The sequence below is a fragment of the Emys orbicularis genome, chromosome 1, assembly GCF_028017835.1.
Source record: "Emys orbicularis isolate rEmyOrb1 chromosome 1, rEmyOrb1.hap1, whole genome shotgun sequence".
NCBI classification, from domain to species: Eukaryota; Metazoa; Chordata; order Testudines; family Emydidae; genus Emys; species Emys orbicularis.
In genome coordinates this window covers 121,247,700-121,270,011 of record NC_088683.1, presented here as the reverse complement: position 1 = coordinate 121,270,011, position 22,312 = coordinate 121,247,700, and the positions used below count along the sequence as shown (strand labels likewise).

General features: G+C 42.4%; 1 protein-coding gene across 1 annotated transcript in view; it reads left to right on the top strand.

The window, feature by feature from the left end:
* SLC15A5 (solute carrier family 15 member 5) overlaps positions 1–13,753 on the top strand; it is a 61,051-nt gene extending 47,298 nt beyond the window's left edge. The window contains exons 8-9 of the mRNA XM_065399114.1: positions 12,008–12,116; positions 13,606–13,753. Of these exons, the coding sequence (XP_065255186.1) occupies positions 12,008–12,116; positions 13,606–13,753 (257 nt within the window). The remainder of the gene's footprint in view (positions 1–12,007; positions 12,117–13,605) is intronic.
* The last annotated feature ends 8,559 nt before the right edge of the window (positions 13,754–22,312 follow it).

The following is a 22,312-nucleotide window of genomic DNA, read 5'->3' as shown; positions in this document are numbered from 1 at the left end:
ATACATTGTAGGTACATTGTACCAGGGTCTTGAGAGTACGGACAAGAAAAATAGGTTGAGATTTGCAAAACTGACCAGGAGATTTAGACACCCAGCTCCTATTGAAATAATGAGAAATGTGTGGCTAAATCCCTCCAGGACCATATTTTGCCACCCTATCTCACACAGGGTAGTATCTTACTCTGCAAATAGTCATTGACTTTAATGGGATCATCAATGGCATAAGGTACTACTCAGTGGGAGCAAAGGTGTGTCAGTCTGATGCTTAGTCAGCTATGAAAAGCTCAACCTTGAACTTCATGCAGCAGGCAAAATAAGGGTAAAGTTGAACCTCATCCCAAAGCTGAAACCAAGCTCTGAACCTTTCTTTTGAAGTTAAAATATTTCCTTGGTCTTTCATTTTTCACACATGTCCAGGTGCTGCCAGAACCCAAAAGTAAGAAAACGTCGTGACAATATATTTTCACAGTATTTCTATCCCACTTAGAAAAGAGCTAGCATTCCCAGAAAACTCATTCTCATGACATTTCTAAGCCAATTCTGTACATTCAACCAATTGAAAGCATTTATTATAAACCTGACCTTCTGGTTACTCTTCTGAATTGGTCATGGTAGGAATCTGGCACACAGTTCTTAAAAATACCTTTTTTGTTGATGAACCTTTGTTAGATACAGTTAGTATGTAGGAGTTCTCTATTTTATAATTACCTTTAAAACACCAGGAAGTATTTAGAGCAAAGGGATAGGGCCTCCTTTGTTTATATGTCCAAAATAGTTACCATATTCGAAGTAATCAGTTTTACAGATTGCTTGACATCCATAAATTTGATCATTACCACCTTTCAAGAAATCACCCCTTTTAACATGCTACTGTTGCTGGCTGTAGTACAAACTACAGCTGTAGTTAAAATACCTGCCAATTTTCAGAGCTGCTTGGGTTGCACCTATGTCTCCAAGAGACCTTATCCTGGGGAACAGTGCAGTTAAAAAGATTGTGTATCATTGAAAAAGTATGCGTCAGAAAATATTAATCCATGCTTCCAAGATCTGGATGTACAAGTAGTTGGTATCTTAATCTGTTTCACTTCTGTAATGAAGTTTCTCTTATATTTGCTTAAGTTAACAACTTCAACTAGATAGAATTTTATTTCAAGCCATGAGTTTCATCTAGAAATGGAAACGGATATTAAAATGATTAGCTCAACAAGTCACCTTCAAGTCTTCAAGCAGAAAGGCCAACAGGCATAATAGTTGAGGTTACAGCTGGTCAAAAAGTTTCCAATAAATAAATGGAGATATCCTATCTCCTAGAACTGGAAGGGACCTTGAAAGGTCATCAAGTCCAGCCCCCTGCCTTTACTAGCAGGACCAAATACTGTTTTTGCCCCAGATCCCTAAGTGGTCCCCTCAAGGATTGAACTCACAACCCTGGGTTTAGCAGGCCAATGCTCAAACCACTGAGCTATCTCTCTCTCCAGGCACATTTCCTTTTGAAATGTTGATTTTATTAAATCCGCATTTTCCCAGAATGTAATCAACTGTCAGAATTTTCAGTGATAAAATTATCAAAATGGTTTTTTTATGAAAAAGTTGGAATATTTTGTTTTGTTGAGGAAAAATGTTTTATTTCAACTATCATTTTGATATTTGTTATAATTAAGTGTAACATAATTTATATGATATTATAAAAGTCAAAATGCTTAGACTCATATCATGTAACAACATGATGTCATTTTATATATTTTTGTTATACCAATTATAACAGGAAATTACTGATTATAAAAAAAATATAAAATCAAATAAAAGTCAAAATGGAAACAAATTTTTTTGGGGGGAACAAAACTCTTTGACCCAAAACAAATGTTTTTTAGCAATTTTTGATTCACAGGTAATTTCGCAATTTCAACTTTTTGTTCCAATTCAGAACAAAAATATTTAGAATTGTCAGAATTTCCTATGGAAAGGAAATTCTGAGTTTCAACCAGCTGTCGTTGAGATTTTCAAAGGCAATTGGCGGATTTAACATTCATCTCTTACATTTTTATGGGAGTTGTGTGGCTAAATACCCATGTCAGCTTTGCAAAATCTCAAGCCACATCTTTATCTCCATTACTGACTTCCTGTGAGTGAACACAGAACTGAAGACAGCTACTGAAAGTGACTTTCCACTAAGGAGGATTATTTTCGAGGTGGTTCAGTGGTCGTCCGGACTCCTAAGGTTTGGGGTTTGGCCTGGGTAAGCCCCTCAAAAGACTGATTCTTATCCAAACCTGTAATGAGAATCAATGTGAATATTATTCTTAAATGGTGTCCTCCTGTTCTTCCAGTGAGAACACTTAGATTACTCTTTTCATTTTCATGTAATTGATATATTTTTAGGGCCCGAGACGTTCCATTCTAAAAATGGGTGGAGATTCCTCTGAGGTTCTTTTGCCTCGACCCTAAACAGAACCAGTTCACCTATTCCTAGCAACCATTCCTGGAAAGATACTGTGATTTGGGAATATGACTGAACAATTTATGAATTCTGTGTGAGATTTTGAACCTTATGTGTCTGTGTCAGGCTGCAAACACCATTCTGAATGTGCAGCTTTTTGCCTTCTGCATGGTCTCTTTACCTCTGTTGGGTTAAAATTCCAAAGGATGGTGGCAAAAGAATAACAGTAGAGGGTAGTTGACTCTTAAGTATCCTATCGTTGGAAATCATTTCACTGTGGACAAGACTAGTCCCTGCCCAGAAAAACTGGTTTAGCAGTGAGGAGGTTGCAATAAAGTCACCTGGCAAAGGTCTGTGCTCATGTGGGGGGGCTGGTAAGGGTATCACCTGGCACAGTGGGGCTGGAAGCTTTCAAAGGACAGACACTTTTCTGCTCAGGGGTTCTTTTTCTCCAGTCCATGAAGAAGAAGCAACCCAGCATGTAACGCCTCATGAGGTAGGGACACCCTGCCTGCTGGAACCCAGTTGATTCCCCGCAGACTCATATGGGGACGGTGAGCTTGACAGTAAGGGACATTGAGGTTTAATATGTTTATTGTGTTATTTGTTCTGTACGCTCCTGTGCTGTACATGATTAAGTATAAAGGAGCATAAATGTGTTGGACTATGTGAAGGGTGTGTGTTGACTGTTTGACAGCTAGTGCATGCCAAGTGATAAAGCAGAAGCTTCACACCTTTAGGGTGAAGTTTTGGTAAAGGACTGTGTTTTAAGTACTGGGGAGTCTCAAGGGTCAGCAGTGTGCCCAGAGGGGACAGGTGGATGGACAGGGGCGCCAACTCTCAGAAGAGGGTGCCATATAGAAGGTCTGCACCCTGAGAGGTTACCTAGGGGACCCCGAGTTTGGGGCAGTGGCTGGACTCTGTTCAGGCTGCAGGGGCTTAACATTCCTCAGGGGATCCAGAGACTTGGATTGTCCCCACAACAGTCCTAATGGGTGGCCACTCGCTAGCATCTGTGACAGACACACAACCTTTAAATATAGTGTAAATATTTCTGTATCTCTATTATATAACCTTTTAAGTGCAAGATTTTATGAATATTGTAATACTTTTGGTTCTGAACCATGAATTAAGCTAGGCTTGTTTGTAAAAATTCAGACCTTTTGAGCTGAGTTTAAATTATAAGGAAACCAGCAGAAGTTTTCTTACCTCATTTCCAAAGGAATGCAAGAATTCACTGCTGCTCCATCTGTCTTTTGATGCCCATTCTGGAAATGGTGTCGGACATGATGCCCTTTTCCAAATTATTCCATTATTTTTGCATGATTAAACCATCTGTATTAGGCTACGTTACTCTCATATCATTCTTGATTACCTTTCTTGGGGCTTGTGTTGTATTGCTACAAGTGGTATGAGTAAAGTAGTTTTGTTGCTTTAAAAACCTCCAGAGCTGCTTATTGTTGACTGTTGACCTCTAACCTGATCATGGAGGGTCTATAATTTTGGGGTAAAATATCATATCTCTGCTAAGCATGCTTACAGAAATAATAATGGACGTTATTGAAGCTGTAATAGGAAGTAGGTGAATATAAATAATTGTGTTAGTATGCTTTTGTTACGTTAGTGGCCTGTTTTATGGGTGTGAGGCCAAACGCGAGAGTCTGGGTTCTAGTCAGGCTAAGGCAAGGGTTTTTAGTTAAAATTATATAGGCTTGAGGACATACCCAGGTAACAATTTATGCCTTCTCTTGCTGTGCAAGTAAACGGGTGACCGCAAGTTGCACAAATTAGAGGGGACTTGGGGGCCTTCTGCAATATGTTAACTAGGCAGTTTGACCCCAGTGATGTATGGGAATTATTAAGAAATGATTAACACAATATATTAATATTAATGAGTAGAAGATTAAGTAAGGAAGTCCGCAATGCTACATATGGATAATGGATAGGTATTAATCTTGTTATGGTCATGGAAGATGATCAAATATGGTTGTAGATTCAAATAGTTACATAAAGAAGGGGTATAAAAGATCCAGTTTAGTTCTCTAATTTCGGGGTTTGTTGGGTCCCTGAGACTTTGTAAACTGAATCAGGACCAACTCTCCACTTACTTTTCCTTCCATCTTCGTTTTTAATGGTCTTGTGATGAGGTGTAGTAGACTCAGAGGACCCCTGCTGGAGTCCTCACGGTCCTACCACACCCCACCCCAGGAAAGAGCAGTAGATATAAGTCCTCCAGGCTGCCTAGGAGCTGCTGGTCAAAGTAGATTCAGTTGCTGGCAGGAACTAGGGGAGCAAGGAAGGTACTCCTGGCTGGCTGCAGGGACACAAGCAGGACTTCAGCCATGGGGTGAAGGTGCTGGGGCTGCAGGCAAGTGACCCAGGGAACAGAAGCAGCATCAACAAAGTAAAAAGGGATGCAGCAGGTGGTTGTTATTTGTAGGGTCCCTGGGTTGGGGACCTAGAGTAGTGGGTGGGCACAGGTCTATCCCACTAGCCACCAGGAAAGTGGCTGCATAAGCCCAGGGAAGGAGCTGAAGATCTGGAAGAGGGTCAGCATTTGTTGGACTTTGATACCTCCCAAGAAGGGGAATGAACTGAACTGTAAACAGTGACTCATCTGGAGAGCAGGGGCAGTTGAGGCTTGCCAGGGGGCAAAGGTCTCCAGGGAGGAAGCCCTGGGGGCACTGCTCCATTCCAGAACTGGGATCACTTGAGAGCTAGCCCAGAAGAGGCTGAGGAATAAGTCCTGGGAGTGCTACAGGAAGAGACCAACTGAGCGTACTGTGATAGTTGGACTTGTACCCCAGAAGGGGTTTGTTTTGTTCACATATGGACTGTATATGACTCGGCTGGTGGGCTGAGTTGCCAAAGATCCACTGAGGAGGGTGGTAGCCGGTGGAAGGCACTATGAGCAGCGCAGAGCTGAAAAAAGACAGGCACGCACATATCCGATAGAGGGCGTTCATGAGAGGTGAGTGGATCCCATCACAGGTCTCCATGATGTAAGATTGAAGGTCTCAACAATGCAGGAAATCACTTTCCTGTACTTATTCTCCTCAAAGGCAGCACTTCTGAGAATGACACTAGGGGCCAGTACCAATTAGCCAATACTGACATCAGCTACACCCCGATCCCTCAAAAAGTTAAGTTCCATGATAAAGAGTGCTAAAAAATAATCAATATCTGAACAACTCATGGTGCAGGAGGAAGGCAAACCAACTTGAATTGGTTGCTTTTAAACCAGCTGAACCTGGGTTAGGTTCTGAAGTCCAGACCTTGTTCTGTCACAGTGAAGTACGATGACACGTGAATTGTGCTGTTGTAAAGCTAAATTCAACAAGGTGTGTTGTGTGGATGTTAGGCTACCGACGCTTTTGCATTGTCCCATGATTCAGGTTTACTGGAACAAAAGCCTAAACTATTTTGCATTCTCCCACCCTTAGTTCAGTGGTACCCATGCTCTTGGGAAGCTGTTCAGAACATACTGAATTAGAGTCAGTGAAAGGATAAAACTTGTGAATTACAGTGCTGAGCATGGAAGGTGTTGATTAAACTACTTCAACCTTTTTTGGATCGTGCTCCATATCACTAGCTTAGGATATTTTTTATTGGAACAGTTGATCAGCTATCAGTCACACAGAGTCTAGGCTGCATTAATCACATTTTAACTCATCTAAGGAGGATGGTGTGAATATGATAAAATAAGACTTCTTGAAATCTGATGAGTGCAAACAGATGACGGGTGACAGTGATATTTTCAGTACGAGCTGGGAAACTGATCTCTTTTGCATCTTTTACCTCTCCTGACATTTTAATGGAAGAGATGCAAAACTAAACCTGTCCTCCTTTGCTAATCATTTCAGAATAAATGTATCTAAAAGTAGTAATGCAAATATGTAAAGAGGGGGTGGGTCAGAGGGGAGGAAATTAGTCCAGATTGCCTCTTTCTGTTAAGATCTCTGGTACCAATATCCTCACTTATGAGTTTTAACATACCTGTGTGATTAGCACCAAAATATGATACTGCCAAAAGACGTTTTACAGTCCAGATGGCAGTGTCCACTGATACCTGTTTAACCAATAAGGATTCGAGACAGTATGTACTAAGACTTAGACTTGGGAGTGATAAGCATTAACTATATCCCATCACTTGATGAATTGATTGAGGGATATGTGAAGCTCTTGAAAGATTTGAATTTAAGTGGGTTTTTTTAACTCCAAGTCTCAGTAGTGGGTTAAATGTAAGTATCTGGGATTTATTCAGGATAGACTAGTCTGTGGGATGGATTCACTGTGTTCTATATGTACCTTTTAACTATGAGTTTATGGCATTATCTATATGGCAGTAAACAAACTGCACTACCCATCCAGCTTGGGGCTCTGCTGTGCCTTCAAGGTACAGCCCTGCAAGGGAGGTGGTGTAGCTAGAGCTCCAGGCACAGCCCTGAAGATGCAGCATCCATTTTTCTCTGTATCCAGGTGGACCTGCTAGCTTGTGTGGACAAATGGAGGTTCTACAGCCTTGCCTTTCCCTACCGGCTGTGGAGAGGCTAGTGCCTGCAACAGCACTAGCTTCATGCATATGCTTTGTGCTCCATGCAAATCTGGCATAATGTGGTCCTTGCATTCCCCATATTAGGCCAGGCTTTGCATGGAGCACAGAGGGCATGAGGCTGCTCTTGCCCTCCTGCCCAACCCAACCCGCTACCTCTTTCTCTGTATACATGTGCAAGGCCAGGCACCATTGTCTTAGGGTAGATCTACATTGCAGCTGGGAGCAAGCCTCCCAGCCTGGGTAGACAGAGATTTGCTAACAGGGCTCAAGCAAGAGTGGTAAAAATAGGAGTGTGGAGCCCGCCCAAGCTCCAGCCCAAGCCAGAATGTCCATATTGTTGTTTTTAGCATGCTAGCTTGAGCCCCACTAAGGCTGTGAGGCCTTTTATATTGCCACCCATCACTGTAGTATATGAGCATCTTCTATGTAAAATTGATTGCAATGGCTCTAATTAGGTTAAGTAGCTCTTCCAATCAGTCATGGAACACACACACAGTTCATTGACACCCAAAAGGGAAAGGATCTCAATCTATCCATGGTTAGAAGTAGCTGATAACATTTCACAGCATGAATCAACAATGAGAATTTTCATGTTGGAATAAACTTGAAAATAGGGGAACTGTTGTGCAAGTCTAATTCCCAGCGAGCCAGTATCCACATGACAAACCATCCCCACAACTGGGACTTCTGTTGGCAATCTCAGTAGAAAAGCCCAGGACTTGACCGAGGTGTGGAGATACTGCCAACTAAAAGCACAGACACTACAAATCAGTGTCTGGGACACCAGCTCCTGGAATTCTGTGATTACAACAGACTCTCAGCTTCCATTTAAAACAATGAACAATCAAAACAGACCAAGTAAGGTTCTGTGTCTCATGGTGTAGAAGAAAAGCTTGAAAACATGAACAGACTTTAATCCATGCAGGGAGGCTTTGAGTCTTCAGACAGCCCGAAGCAATAGCGCCTAGCAGAGTGAGCTGCCTCATGTGTCTCAATGGAATTTTAACTCCAAGCCCTATTGCTTTGTTGAGGCCACCTCAGCAGACGATGCTGTGTGGGTGCAGGATAGAACTGGACGGATGTCACACCCTCACTCCCCATGGAAAATTTCAACTTTTCGTTTAAAAGAAAATCTAAGTCAAAACTTTCTGTGGACATTTTTTTAAACAAAAGCCCAATGTTCAGCTGAAAAACCATTTTGACTGAAAATTTTGGACCATCCCTTGTGTATCAGGCCTGGGCCACCCACGCAAATACATGCTGGCTACTGGGTAAGTATTTGGAAGACTCCCAGTACTGCTGTCACCCCCGCCTATCTGGAGGAGGATCTCTGCTACTACTGGGGAGAGACTGGCCCCTGCTGCCAGTACTGGGGTGGTGGAGGAGAAGGGAGCCCCACTGCTGCCTCCCACTTTGAGTGCAACGGGGGGCATGACACAGGGGCAGGATTTGTCACAGTGTGCCTATTGTCTGCCCTGAAGACAGAACAACTTTCTCACCCCAAAACTAGCCCTTCTGATTCAGGGAAGGGGGCGCTTGCATTGTTGTTGCTTTCCTTGTCAATTTTCTATTACACTATTGTCTAAAGACCCCACTTCAGATCTGGGCCCCACTGGGTTAGGCACTGTTCAAACACAAGGCAGAGAAAGAGCATGAGGGAAAATAAACCCAGAGAGAAGTAACTTATCGAAGGTCACACAGGAGGTCAATGGCACAGCATGGAGTAGCACCCAAGTCTCCTGATTCCCAGTCCAGTGTCCTAGCCACTAGATCATGCTGCTTATTGCCAGGACCGGCTCTAGCTTTTTTGCCGCCCCAAGCAGCAAAGGGGGAAAAAAAAAAAGAAAGATAAAGCCGCGATCGGCGGCACTTCGGCGGCAGCTCTACCGCACCGCTTCATTCTTCGGCGGCAATTCGGTGGCCGGTCCTTCCCTCCGAGAGGGACTGAGGGACCCACCGCCGAATTGCCGCCAAAGACCTGGACGTGCCGCCCCTTTCCATTGGCCGCCCCAAGCACCTGCTTCCTGCACTGGTGCCTGGAGCCGGCCCTGCTTATTGCTATACTTGTTCTGCAGATGAAAAGAGGGCTTCCATTTCCAACACTATTAATTTGGTGTCCTTCGCCAGCACTGAAAACACAGTCTCAGGGACTCCGTTTTGGGTCTGTTCTCTTGGAAGCCACAAACTCCGCAGAGCACAGGTGTGGAACTAAATTCATTTTTCTTATGATTCAGTAGTATTTTAATGACATCGTTTCTATTTGGATTCCCTGGTAAACTCAGTTCCATTACGAAGCTCCTGCTGCTTACATAGTTAGACCAATAGATGTAAATAATCCAACAGACAGTGTGAACCCTGCTTTGACAAGCTGTAGTACAGAACCCCATGCTTGCTTTTCCTTTCATCAGATACACTCACTCTCCCTCCTTCTTCTATCGGCCACTGGGGGATGTAAAATGAAAAACTGCCTGATTGTGAATTATGACAGTAAAAGTTTATATGCTACTAAAATGAAGTTATGGTACCTGGGAGCTCAGTCAACTGACAATGTTAAATGATACGTTTTAAAACTAGTTCTGAGATAATACCACAAAGGGAGCCACACATGCAGAGGTGAGGTAGTGCTGTTCTCCGACAGGTGGCGAGGCATCGCTGTGCAGAACAAAGTCTGGAGAAGGATGAGGGAAAACTACTGTACTGATTACAGTTGATCCTTATTGATCCAGAGAGATCTAAAGGGGACTGCTTAGGGGAGTGAGAGATGTTTACAACCTTGAGGTACGGATGAAAGCGTATGAGGATGAAAGAGGAAAGCAGAGATTCTTTTTTCATTCCTTTGACTGGTCACTCTCTCAAACTGAAGTCGTTTCCTTCTCCTCCTCATTCTAATTAGGTTAAGTAGCTCTTGCAAACTGAGCTAAGAATGCCAACAGACAGCTTAGGTCAAGTAAGGCTATTAGTTTTCACTGGCACAACTGCAAAAGGAAAAGTTATTTTTTTCTTATTCCCCTTTTAGCAAAGCCTTCTGGGGAAAAGCTGCTTTCTAATGCTAGCGGACTTCACATTGGAAACGGGGGAGTGAAGAAAGCTGTTGTTTTTCTTGGTGATAAGCAGGCTGAGTTCCCAGTTAGAATAAGGGCTTGATACTGCCTTGTAGAGTTTTGCTCTGATATTTTAGCTCCTCTGCCACTCTGTGGTTTCAGTTTGGTTTTGTGTGTTAACTATATTTGATCATCCTTCAAGAACTGAACTTCTGGAAATCCAGTCTAACTAATGACTGGCTTCCTTCTGTGAAACCCAGTCTCTACAGTTACCAAAAGCAAATCTGCTTCTGCAATTATGATGTGCACAGCGTATCTGACAGGCAGGGGGAAACTTTTAAAGTATTGCAGTTACAATCCAAAACACCTCAAGAATTTTGGGTATGTGCATATGTGCCATTGTTCTTTACTTGATGGAATTTGAAGTGCTGAAATGTGTCATAAGCTCTATACTACCAAGAGGCCAAGTGGTAGGGGTCTGTGCTTATAGAGTATTTACAAATAGCTATGGTGTGCAGCATAAAGAGGACCAGAAAGGCCTAGCTGTTGCAGATCCCTGGCCAGTATGTTAAGCAACAAAAAGGCAAAGCTTCCTATTTTTTCAGTGACTGGTGGATGGTGCTGCTGGAAGGCCTGAAGCACTTTGACTTTACCTTTCTCAGATATTCATTAGCACATTTCCCATTCACAGCAAAGTTTGAGAAATGTGGTTTTGTTCCAAATGGTGCAGCGGGGGAGGGAGGAAGGAGAAAGAGACTGTGACTTGCTGGACAAGAAGACTGGATCTGGGTGCTGTGTTAGGGAGACTGCAAATGGCTGGGTGAATAGACTGGGATTGGGAGCCAGTAGGTGGAAGGGAGACTGAGATTGCATGAGGAGCTACAGAGAGACTTGGACTGGCTGGGAAAGGAGACGGGGACTAGGAACCAGTGGGGAGGGAAAGGAGGAGAGGAAGGGGCAGAGGCACATCCAACAAGGAATTGGTGTTGGGGGGAGAACTGGGACTTGCTGGACAATGAGCCTGAGACAATGAGCGGGGGGGGGGGGAGGGCGGGGAAACTGAGGTTGAATGAAGAGTTCAGGTAGAGAGACTGGGACTGGGAGCCAGTTAGGGCAGGAATGTGAGCAAGGGGGAGTGGCTGGATGCCAGGGTGAGGGAAGAGACAAATTGGATGAGATGTGTCGTTCTGAGACTGGCTGGATAAGGAGACTGCGGTGGAGTTAGGGGTAGACTGGGGTGAGACTAGGATTTGCTGGGCAAGGAAAGTGGGACTGGGATGAGACGTCTGAGGAGTGGAAAGTGGAAGATATTAATAATTTTGTCTCAAGAGCAGGGTTTAATAGGGTGCCATAAATAAGGCCTGGGGGCACCTGTTGCTCAATGAGAAAAAAACAAAATATTGAATAACTTCTCACAAAGTGAGCACCATTCATTCTGTGCACTCAGTGAGTGTCCTGTCGAAAAAATAGTATATGAGCATGTAACTAAAGACTGCATTGCATATACACATGAGGTTTAATTAAGGTTGTATGGGCAACCTTAGTTCTGCATTTCCCAACTTTAAAATACTTGACTTTGCAACCTTAATAATGTTCTCTTTAATGTAGATTTTTTATGTGTGATACAAGTATATAGAAGATGATCAGAGAGGAAGGATAGTCCAATGTTCAGGGTGCTAAGTAGAGACCTAGGTCAATTCCCTGATCTACCATAGATTCCTTTGTGACTTTGGATATGTAATTTAGTTTCTCTATGCCTAAATTACCCATCTGTAAAAGAGTATAATAGATGCGTTAAAGACTGTGAGGCGCTCAGATAATGGGGCTATATAAATATCTATGATAGAATTCAAAGCACCCATCACTGTAGAATCTGTGTGATCTTACACAAGCTTATATTTGAGTAACTTATATGTGACCTACCTCTTAGCCAGTTGAATAAACTAACACTGCTTCAAATATTTGCTTCACTAGGCAATTGGTTCCCAAACTTCCTAAATGAGGGTAACTTGGAGAGATTCTACTTCTTCTTGGCTTCATTAATGGTGGTGAACACCTTGGGGTTCTGGACCATTTCACATAGGTAAGTACCAGAAAATGAGGCTCTGACACTTCACTAGTTTGTGTGTAGGATTTCTCATTAAAATTACAAGTAAACCTTATAACAAAGCAGTGCTGACTGAGCAGCCTAGAGGTAGTTCATTGGATTACCATGCAGAGGGTCAGAGTTCAGGATTTTCCCTCTTCCCCCTTGGAGAGAAGGGGCTAGAAAGTACTTTGACTGGGATAAGATTAAAAACAAAATGTACATCCTTTGTCCCAGTTGTTTAAGGGGTCTTAAAAATCTAAAATTCTGTGAAGAATGCTAACACTAAAGATGGAAGGGAACCGTTTAGGGGAATGTAAGTATAATGGGATGGAATAGAACAAAGGAATGCATAGGGAATGTTTCCTGCTTCTCAGCTGTATACTAATGTCAGCTAGACTCCCTGGTGGAGATGGTGGAATGACTCAAGTCACTCAAATGCAGGAATCAATTCTATATTGCCAGTAGGCCTTAGATTATATAATCCAGGGGTTCCCAAACTGTGGCCAATAGGACCACCAATAATGTTTGCAAAACTGTCTGGGGACATGGTGCTGTCTCTACCTCCTTGTTTCCAGCTGCTGAAACATATTAAAATCCAAAAATACACTAAATACATAACTAATATTTTCCCTCTAATCAACAGTTGTCATGGGGATGCTATTCAGTCACCAACAGAAGGACAGGCAGCCCACACCATTGCAAATGGGAAGGAAGGGGTCCAACAGATAAACTCTCTCTATTAAAATGTGATTCACACTATTAAAAACATCGAGAACCCTTGAGATAAACTAATTGAACTTTGCTAATTCTAATTTCTATGATTCTTCTGCTGGAAGGCTGGTAGCTTGATATGGGCACTAAGTATTCTTGAAGTGAATACCTCTGAGGGAAATGTGCTTCTAGTAACAGGGCCTGATTAAAAATCTGAGTTGTTTTATTACAGATTTCCCTAACTTTGCAACATCAAGGACCACGCTGGCATCTTGCCAACCACATAAATGCCATATCTAATCCAAATCTGAATTTATACCACAAGGCAGCAATGTCTAGTTGCTAATCTAGAGGGTTAGCTCTGGACTATATTTTTGACTCATATTCTTGCAATGGATAGATCAATTTCTTCTCTGTGTACCTCAGTTTCCCCCATATAAAGTGGAATACCATTATCCACAAGTTCAGTAAAGTGCTTTGAGGCCCATTGCTGAAAAATACAAGTACAAATTATTCAATAAGTACTGTATTTTCCTAAGTGTTAATTTATTTCATGCCTGTTCCTTTAAATTATCAAGACTATAGACTACTACCTAGTTTTTCTACAGCACTTTTCATCAGTAGATCTCAAAGTGCTATTATCCGCATTTTACAGATGGGGAAAACTGAGGCACAGGGAGGGAAGTGACTAGCCCAAGGCCACACAGCAAAATCCCAGCAGAGCAAATCCTTAAAAGGAGGGTTATATTGCTTTGGTTTTTTTTATTTGCAGATACAGCAATCTGAATCAAGAATATGACCAAGGGTTCAGAGGAAGCATCCTTGACAAGAAACTTCTGCAGCATGAAAAGTCTCCCAAGTTTTATGACAGTGTCCTAGAATATTCTTCCACTTTGTCTCCTATGGAGACAACCCTATAAAATTTTACCCTTAATTGACAGACCTGGCATCAGAGTGCAGTCTACCTGCTTTGTTGCAGTCAGTCATCTGGCATATTTTAATGAAACTGCCTATGTATTTATGAATGGCCTTAGCAATAATACCGATTTGTTGTTATATTTTTTACCAAGTACCACAAACAACTGCAAGCTTAGGGCCTGTCCCTGTAGCTGCTCCAGCAGCATAATTCCGGTTGCTGTCAATGAGAGCTCCACAAGCAAAATGGCTACAGAGCAGAGCCTTTTAAATGGTGAGGGGAAATGTATAATGTGTTAACATATATATTTAATTATGGCTTAAACTGAATAAAGTCACTTAAAAATTTGTTTAGCAAATCATTGAGTCACACATTTACATATAAACAATTTTAAAATATCTTGTTTGGACTCAGTGTTGTGTACTAGACGGAACAGTGGGTTGGAACTCAGGAGATTTGTGTTCTATTCCCGGCTGGATCACCTTGGGCAAATCGTTTCACCTCTCTGGACCTTGATTTCCCCCTCTGAAAAATGGGGATAATACTGGTCTCTTTTGTAAAGCACTTTAAGAGCTACTAATGAAAAGCACTCTGTGCGAGAGTTAGGTGGTACTATTATAATTATTTAAATAACCCCAATTATTTTGCTCATCAAATGCATGTACAGGAATCACTTCACTCATCACCTCTGGAATACAGTAGCTGTTTAACAACCTCACCTGGCAAAAATACAATGGAGTTTTTAAATGTAAGAATACTATATCCAAAAAAACCCCGAAAGATAGGGAAATAACTCCCTACTTTGGAATTTGACATGTTGACAGTGGGGCTACTAATCATTCCCTTGTCAGCAGTGTCATGGGATTTTAATGACTACATGTAGGTGAGACCCTTTTAAAATCTCACTGGGAACATGGAACAGTTAGCTTCACAGTTCTCTTCCCTTAAACACTGTGCTGGGGGATTTGCTGTACAGGGTACATCTACACAGCAAAAAAACAAACAAAAAAAACAAAAAAACCCCACAGCAGTGAGTCTGAGAGCCCCGGTCAACTAATTCGGGCTTGTGGTATGGGGTAAAAATAGCCATGTAGTCATTCAGGCTTGGGCTGGAGGCTGGGGTCTGAAACCCCATGATGGGGGAGGACTCTGAGCCCAGGCTTCAGTCCAAGCCTGAACATCTACACTGCTATTTTTTTGCTCTGTGGCGCAAACCTGAGTCAGTTCACCCAAGCTCTGAGACTCGTCGTTGCAGTATTTTTTGCTGTGTAGACACATGTGCCCATAGTGGTTCGGAGGGAAGAGAACTGCCTTCTATAAAAGTGACAGGTTCTTTTGCAATAGGGCTTGCATCCAAGTACTGACCAGATCTGTCACTGTTAAGCTTGTGGGATCTGATTTAATCCCTGAGAATCTACACTGTGGTCAACTCTCAAGACTTACTATGTATTATTTCTATTGCAGTAGAGCCTAGGAGTCACAGCAGGACCTCACTATGCTAGGGAAAAAGAACAAAAAGACAGTCCCTGCCCCAAAGAGCTTATTGCAAATGTCACCATATTTGGTGTGTGACCCAGTGTGCCTGGGGCAGCCCTCAATATAAATGCCAAGATCAGGGCAATCTGCAAACGGGAGAGCAGATACTCCCAAAACTGGTGGTTATCGCTGAAGTTAAACTCACTAACCAGCCACAGCCTGCACTTCTGATTTCCCACACTAGTTATCAAGAAGTTAAAAAAGGAAATCACACAGCGCCCTTATTGCATTCCAGTTCTCTGGTTCCCAATCAGCACCTAGGTCCAGTACAGTGAGAAGTTATTTTAAAACTCTGCTCACATAAGCAAAATGTTTTCTGAACCCCAAAGGGTCAGCCACGTTACCAGGTCAGTATTAGGTTGGATCTTACCCAAAATACCATTCTGCCAGCCAATCCTTTACTGTCTAAAACTAAAGGTTTACAGTAAAGAAAAAAGGAAGAACAAGAAGAGACATGTTAAATGGTTAAGCAATCAGATACATACGGAGACTTCGAAGTCCATATATCAGGTTCTTAGCAGTACTGGTGAGTTTGCTGGCTGGAAAGTCCCTCTGGAACACATCCACAGCTTGGATGGGTCATTCAGTCCCTTGTTCAGAGCTTCAGTTTTGTAGAAAAGCATCCCAGAGGTCTGAAGCAGGAATGAACACAAAATGGAGAAGATGCAGCTGCCTTTTACATTCTTTTGCCATGTGACTGGTACTTCCTGTGTCCCAAACACAAGCTTCACAGCACATGGCTATCTGGCATGGAAAAGCCTTAGAGTTCTGTCCATAGACATGCCCCTACATATCTTGCTGACTCATAAGGTGTAGTCCCTGGTCTTTCAATGAGTTTATTGTACAGCTGATGACCCTTGATGGGCCATTGAACAGGCTAGGCAGTGCTGATGCTAGGCAGTGCTGATGCCAATCTGTCTGGAGTGTTATCCAGAAACACAGCACAAGTTTGTAAATATAGATATTCCCTAGATATCTATTACCCACAATACAAAGGTGATACAAACATATAAACAAGATTATCATATTTAGTGAATTATAACTTTTCCACTGATACCTTACATGATATAGCTGGTAAGATTCATTGCACTTTTATAATGATGATGGGCAATCACTCGTTACCAAGTTTGATCATCTTCCATGGGAGTTATGGGTCCTCAGGTGGCTAATGAGGCCAATCCTTGAACCACAAGTTCTATTACAGTGAGGGTAGATGTTTTCAGGCTCAGCAGGAGGCTGTTGACCATGACTGGAAACCAGTCTCTCCTTCCTCCTGCGCCTCTTGTCCGCTTCGGCTTGTCGGTGAGCAAGTTCAAAATGCAGGCGACCATCACGTAGGACTTTACTCCATTTTAAGCGATCCTGGGCAAGTGTCTCCCAAGTGTCAATGTCAATATTACACTTTTTTGTCCTTCAGCAAGTCCTTAGAATGCTTCCGTTGTCCACGCACATTATGGTGCCCTTCTTTCAGCTGAGAGAACAGGACCTGTTTTGGGTGGCGATGGTCTGGCATCCAGACAATGTGACCAGTCCAGCAGAATTGCTGACGGATGATCATTGCCTCGATATTGGTGGTCTTTGCCTCCTCCAGAACACTAATATTTGGTGCACCTATCTTCCCTTTAATCTTCAGAATCTTACGAAGGCTGCGTTGATGGTGCCTCTCAAGGACTTTCAAGTGGTGTCTATAGGTTGTCCAAGTTTTGGACCCATACAGCAGTGTTGGGAGAATAACAGCTTGATAAACAAGAAGCTTGGTGTCTGTTCGAATGTCGTGATCTTCAAAAACCCTGTGCCATAAACTAGAAAAAGCTACACTGGCACAGCTCAGGAGATGTTGAATTTCTGCATCAATACCTGCCTTGGATGAAAGATGACTTCCAAGGTAGAGGAAATAATTGACATTCTCCAGTGTCACTTCATTGAGTTTGATAGATGGGGCATGTAATACCTCATTTGGAGAGGCCTGATAGAGCACTTTAGTCTTCTTGATATTAAGAGTTGAAACCAAGACATGCGTAAGCATCGGCAAACACATTCAAGATAGTTTGAAGATCTTTCTCAGAGTGGGTAAAGACTGCGTTGTCATCAGCATACTGGACAGCTTTCCATCCATTCTGTAAATGATTTCAATGCCATCTGTAAATTTCCCAGCAATTAGGTAAAGAATGATGGCAATAAAAACCGCAAACATGGTTGGAGCGATGATACAGCCCTGTTTGACTTCTGTTTGTACTTTGAAAGGTTCACTCTGGGAACCAGTGCTGCTCAGAACAGTCGCTTTCATGTTATCATGAAGCAATTGAGGACATTGATGTATTTATCAGGACATCCATTCTTAGAAAGTACAGTCCAGAGGGCACGGCAATTCACTGAATCAAAGGCTTTAGTTAGATCAATAAAAGCCATGTACAGTGGTCGGTTTTGCGCCCGACACTTTTCTTGCAGCTGCCGTGCTATGAAGATCATATCTGCAGTTCCACGACATGGTCAGAAACCATTCTATGACTCCAGTAAAATTTCTTCTGACAGGGGCAGAAGGCGGGTTGCAAGGATCCGCGCCAGAACTTTGCCTGCAGTGGCTAGGACGGAGATATCACGATAATTTCCACAATCCACTTTATCCCCTTTCTTGAAGAGGGTGACAATCAGGGCATCCCTCATTTCACTGGGTATCTCCTCCTTTATCCAGATTTTAAGGATAAGCAGGTAAAGCTGCCAAATTAGCTCTGGTCCACCGTTTTTAAAGATTTCAGCGGGGATCCCATTTGGACTTTCTGCCTTGTTCTTCATCTGCTTGGTGGCATTGTGTACCGCATACAAATTGGGAGGGTCTCTGAGCTCATCCCTCAATGGTATCTGCTAACCTAGTGAATGTAAACCTGTTTCTCACTAGGGACTGGTACCAGCAACTATTCAGCTTTCTACTATCATATGTTAAGGTGATCTCTCTTTATGTCACAGGGTGGCGACCTGGGTTCTTGGTACTGATGAGCCTGGGTTCAGTTCCCGCTGATGAACATATATATTTACAGTCTCTTATATATTCACACTGATGGGCTTCAAACTTTATGAGAACAGTTCATGACAGGAGGAAAAGCCTGACACCTGGTGGCAATACAGAATGCATTCCAACTACAAATATCAAACAATCTATTGTGATGATGGATGTATCGTATCCCCTTCCCCTCACAAGGGGACGAAAGTTAACTAACTCCCTGCAAAGGAAAGAAACCCTGCCACAGTCATGATGGGAGGAGCAAGCAGTTCAACCTCATTGAGGGGGGGTGTGTGAAATGAGCTTTGGGAGGGGCCTTTCCACCCAGCAGCATCTCACTTGCATCCTGGACCTGGGCTGAAGAGGACCCTGTTTCTAGGGTTGGGTAGGCTGCAGTAGTAGATTTGTTTTTGGCTAGAGGGCTAAAGAAGTGAACTACCAAAAAATAGAGGTTCCCTCCCTCCAGAGGAAGGACTTTAAGGCAGTGGCCGTGCACCTGATGGAGAGGTAGGCTAGGTGTAAGGTATTGTTTACCCCTTCTTAGCCCAAGTGGTTATAAAAATTTGGGTTCTAGTGGATTCTTTACATTAGGAGGATGGAATTAGATGTTTCTATTATTCAATCCAGTTACTTATCATGAATATACCTAAAGTCCTGTTTCCCCAAATGCAGCAGGGATCAAACAGGAGACAAGTTCTTTGCTCACAGAAGTTCACAACTCCAAGCCTCTTTCCAGCCAGGCAGCACGTAGCCCAAAAGCTCTTTCTAGCTTTTTTTCCTCAGGATCACACTAGCGATTCTTCTGTGGCTGTTTTTGACTTTCTGCTGCTTCTCTTTCACCTTCTCTGGTGTTTCTCCCTGCCTATATCTCATATAGACACACAGCCCCACCAATCAGTGCCCTAACCCCTGCATTGTCTATATCAGTCCATAGAAACCCCTTGGGCCACATGGGTCCATTTCTACTCAAGCCTTGTCATGTGCCTGTGCTGTGTTTTGGCCAGTGGCTCCTGTTGTTTCAGCTATTTTGTTCCATCAAGAAGCTCAGTTGCTTTTTACACTTACCCTGAGTAAAAGACACCCACCAGCTTCAGCAAGGTTTAACCCACCGCATAATAGTATTTATACCATGCTCAGCATGATACCTGACAAACTAGCAGACAAGCTTCTAGGTGGTTGGGATCTCATTAAACCAGAACTGAGACTCTAAATCACCAAGAGTTATTGATCAGGTCTCCACTGCATGTGTAATTACCCAGCACTCTTCCACTGTTTTGTCCCAGCATGCACTGGGATCAGTGTAAATGATTCTGTTGATTCAGTCTCCTCTTTGGTAGAAGCCAAGTACTCTTCATGGAGCTGGGCCGGTTAGTTACAAAGGCCAAGGGGGCAATGTAGGGGTGGGAGAGGCGAATGAGTGTGTAGAGTAACGTAAAGAGAAGTTCTGGAATGTCAACATAGCCTCTCCTTGCCCAGGATATTGTTAATATATGATAGTTTTGGTAGGAAAAACAAATGTTAAGGCCCAGTTGCCTATGCTTGTTGTCTTATTTGATATTTGTACTGTACTGTGAGAAGTAAATCCAGGAATATGTACTCTAATCCTTCAATGCAAGAGTTCCAGTTCTGAAGCATGTTGTGAATGAACAACCAACTAGCAGAGGTTGTGCACTTAAGGGGATGGATCATTCCAGAAGTCTTGATTTAAGGGGTATGCTGTCTAGCAGCCCAGAGCCTGCCTACTCAAACAGTTGCTGTGTACACAGTAAGTAATATACCTAAATTCCATTTTAATATTCATGGATGTTGCTGGTTATCAAGTGTTCATCTAAAGGGTTAAATGTATATGGTGCAAAACACAAAAAAGAGACCGGTTCTGTTCCAAACAATTTCCTGGGCACCACAGTTAAGGCACAATGCATGGGACAACGTTTCAGGTAAGGGAGGGTGGAGAGAGATCACTGGTGAGGATTAGGATATCCATCTGTTAACTTTGCATTGATGATAGAACACATGCTCCCAATTGGAACAAGATGCATTAAAAGAGCAATTTTACTTCCAGTGCCTAGCAACAATGTCATTGAGCACCTGCAATAGTTTAAACATTAAGTGTAATTGGCTTTGCTTGACACAAATCTGTAGTTTTGTAAATAAGAACAGTTCAGTTTCCATGTAATACCAATTAGCTGAAAGGAATGCTTTGTTTGCTGAAGTCTGCAGCTTTGCAGAAGAAAGATAGAGTTGTTAAGGCTCAGTACTAGACTCAGAAGATATGGGTCCTATGCCCTGGCTCTGCCACAGATTTTGTGTGTGTCCCTGGTTAAATCACTTAATCTCTTTGACTCACTTTCCCAATCTGTAAAATGAAGAATAATGTTCCTAGGTGTCTTGGGAGCTCTCTCCAATGATCTTTACAAAGAAATTTAAGGACTTCAAGTGACAATTCTTTACCTTTGTAGAACACCTTCTTTTTGTCTGCTGTACTCTTACAATAATAAGTGGCACAAAGACTAGCAAAGTTCCCTGGCTCTGTCATGGAATGATTTTTTTTTAATTGCACCTACTACTGGAGCTTGAAAATCCTCATGAATCTTCTAGAGCCATTGTCTCTGTTCATGGAGTGGTAGAAGAATGAGGGAGTGAACTATCTGACTGGAAAATGGGTCTTGTTCTGCTTCTGTTGGAGACCTAGGGTCTGGAGGAGAGGCTATTTAGAAGAAAGCTTTGCTTGCATGGCTAGAAGAGAACTGTATGTTTTTTTAAACTTCTTTGTATTTCCTTTATTTTCAATGTCTGAAAAGCCAGAAGCATCAACTTTCTAGAAACTGCAGCATTCACTGTAAGTTTGCCTTAGAAATGAGCAGGCATTCTTGCTTCACAAGAGGCACTTTCTGGGGGAATGTTTCCATTAGCATGGTTTCTCTTTTGTCACTAATGTAAGTCCACTTTAAAACTAATGCAAGACACCTCACCATGCCTTTTTGTCATTAATCAAATGGAAATTATCACTTCTCTTCTACTCTCCTGTCTATAGCAACTCTTGATTTGGAATTACTATTCCATTTGCCCAGCCCCTTTAATCCTTTTGATTTTAAAAGTCCGATTCCACCTGTGACTGCTTCTCTAAGTATAGCTTTCCTTGATTCAAAGAAGTTTTCTATTTCTATTGCATGATTTACACAATATATTTGTACTGGCACATGGTAAAGCCTTAAAGACGACCCGCACATTTTTACTGTACACAATTCTCTTGGCTTTACCAATATATGGTAGCAAGACTAAAAACCATTCAACTAATTAGGTTTTTTTTGCGGGGGGAAGATACTGAGATTACAGGCTGCTCCATGTTATAGTGTGGGGTGGGAGCACTGTATTGGAGCACCATAACTATCATGTTATACATTCACCATATAGGTTGCACAAAAAGGTCTTTCTTTTTAAAAACCATGTGACCTGGTGGCTTTTATTTACGTCCTGTTAAGATTAAAACATGTTGCAATATATTAAATACCAAAGTCACTAGAGATTGCTGGAGCTGGATCTAACCTCTTCCAAAGTTAAAGGTTTTGGGTAGAACTTTTTGATGAAATTTGAAATATGCTGGTTCAACAAACGTTTCACAAAAAAGTACTGGTTTCCACTTAACTTTTTTTAATGAAGGTTTTAGAGAGAGCACAAGAGACAGATACTGTAGCCTGGGAGTTAGGGTACCTGTTTGGGATGTGGGAGATCCTGGTTTAAGTGCCTGTTCTTTCTAATTTGGCATGATCTAGGAGGAAAAGTTCTGCTCTGAATCAGGCACAGCTGAGATTTGAACCAGGGTCTCCTGCATCCCAGACACAGATAGACACACACAGGCCTCTCTGAAGAGAGTGCTGTTTTTTGTGAAAACATTTGAAAGGTTTTGGTTTTGTTCCAATGCAGAATGAAAACAAATCTCAAAACCTCAAAAGTTGCCATGAAATGGAATTGTTATCCTTTGGTTAGCTCTAGTTTTGGGCCTATATGACACCTTTTAAAAACAAACAA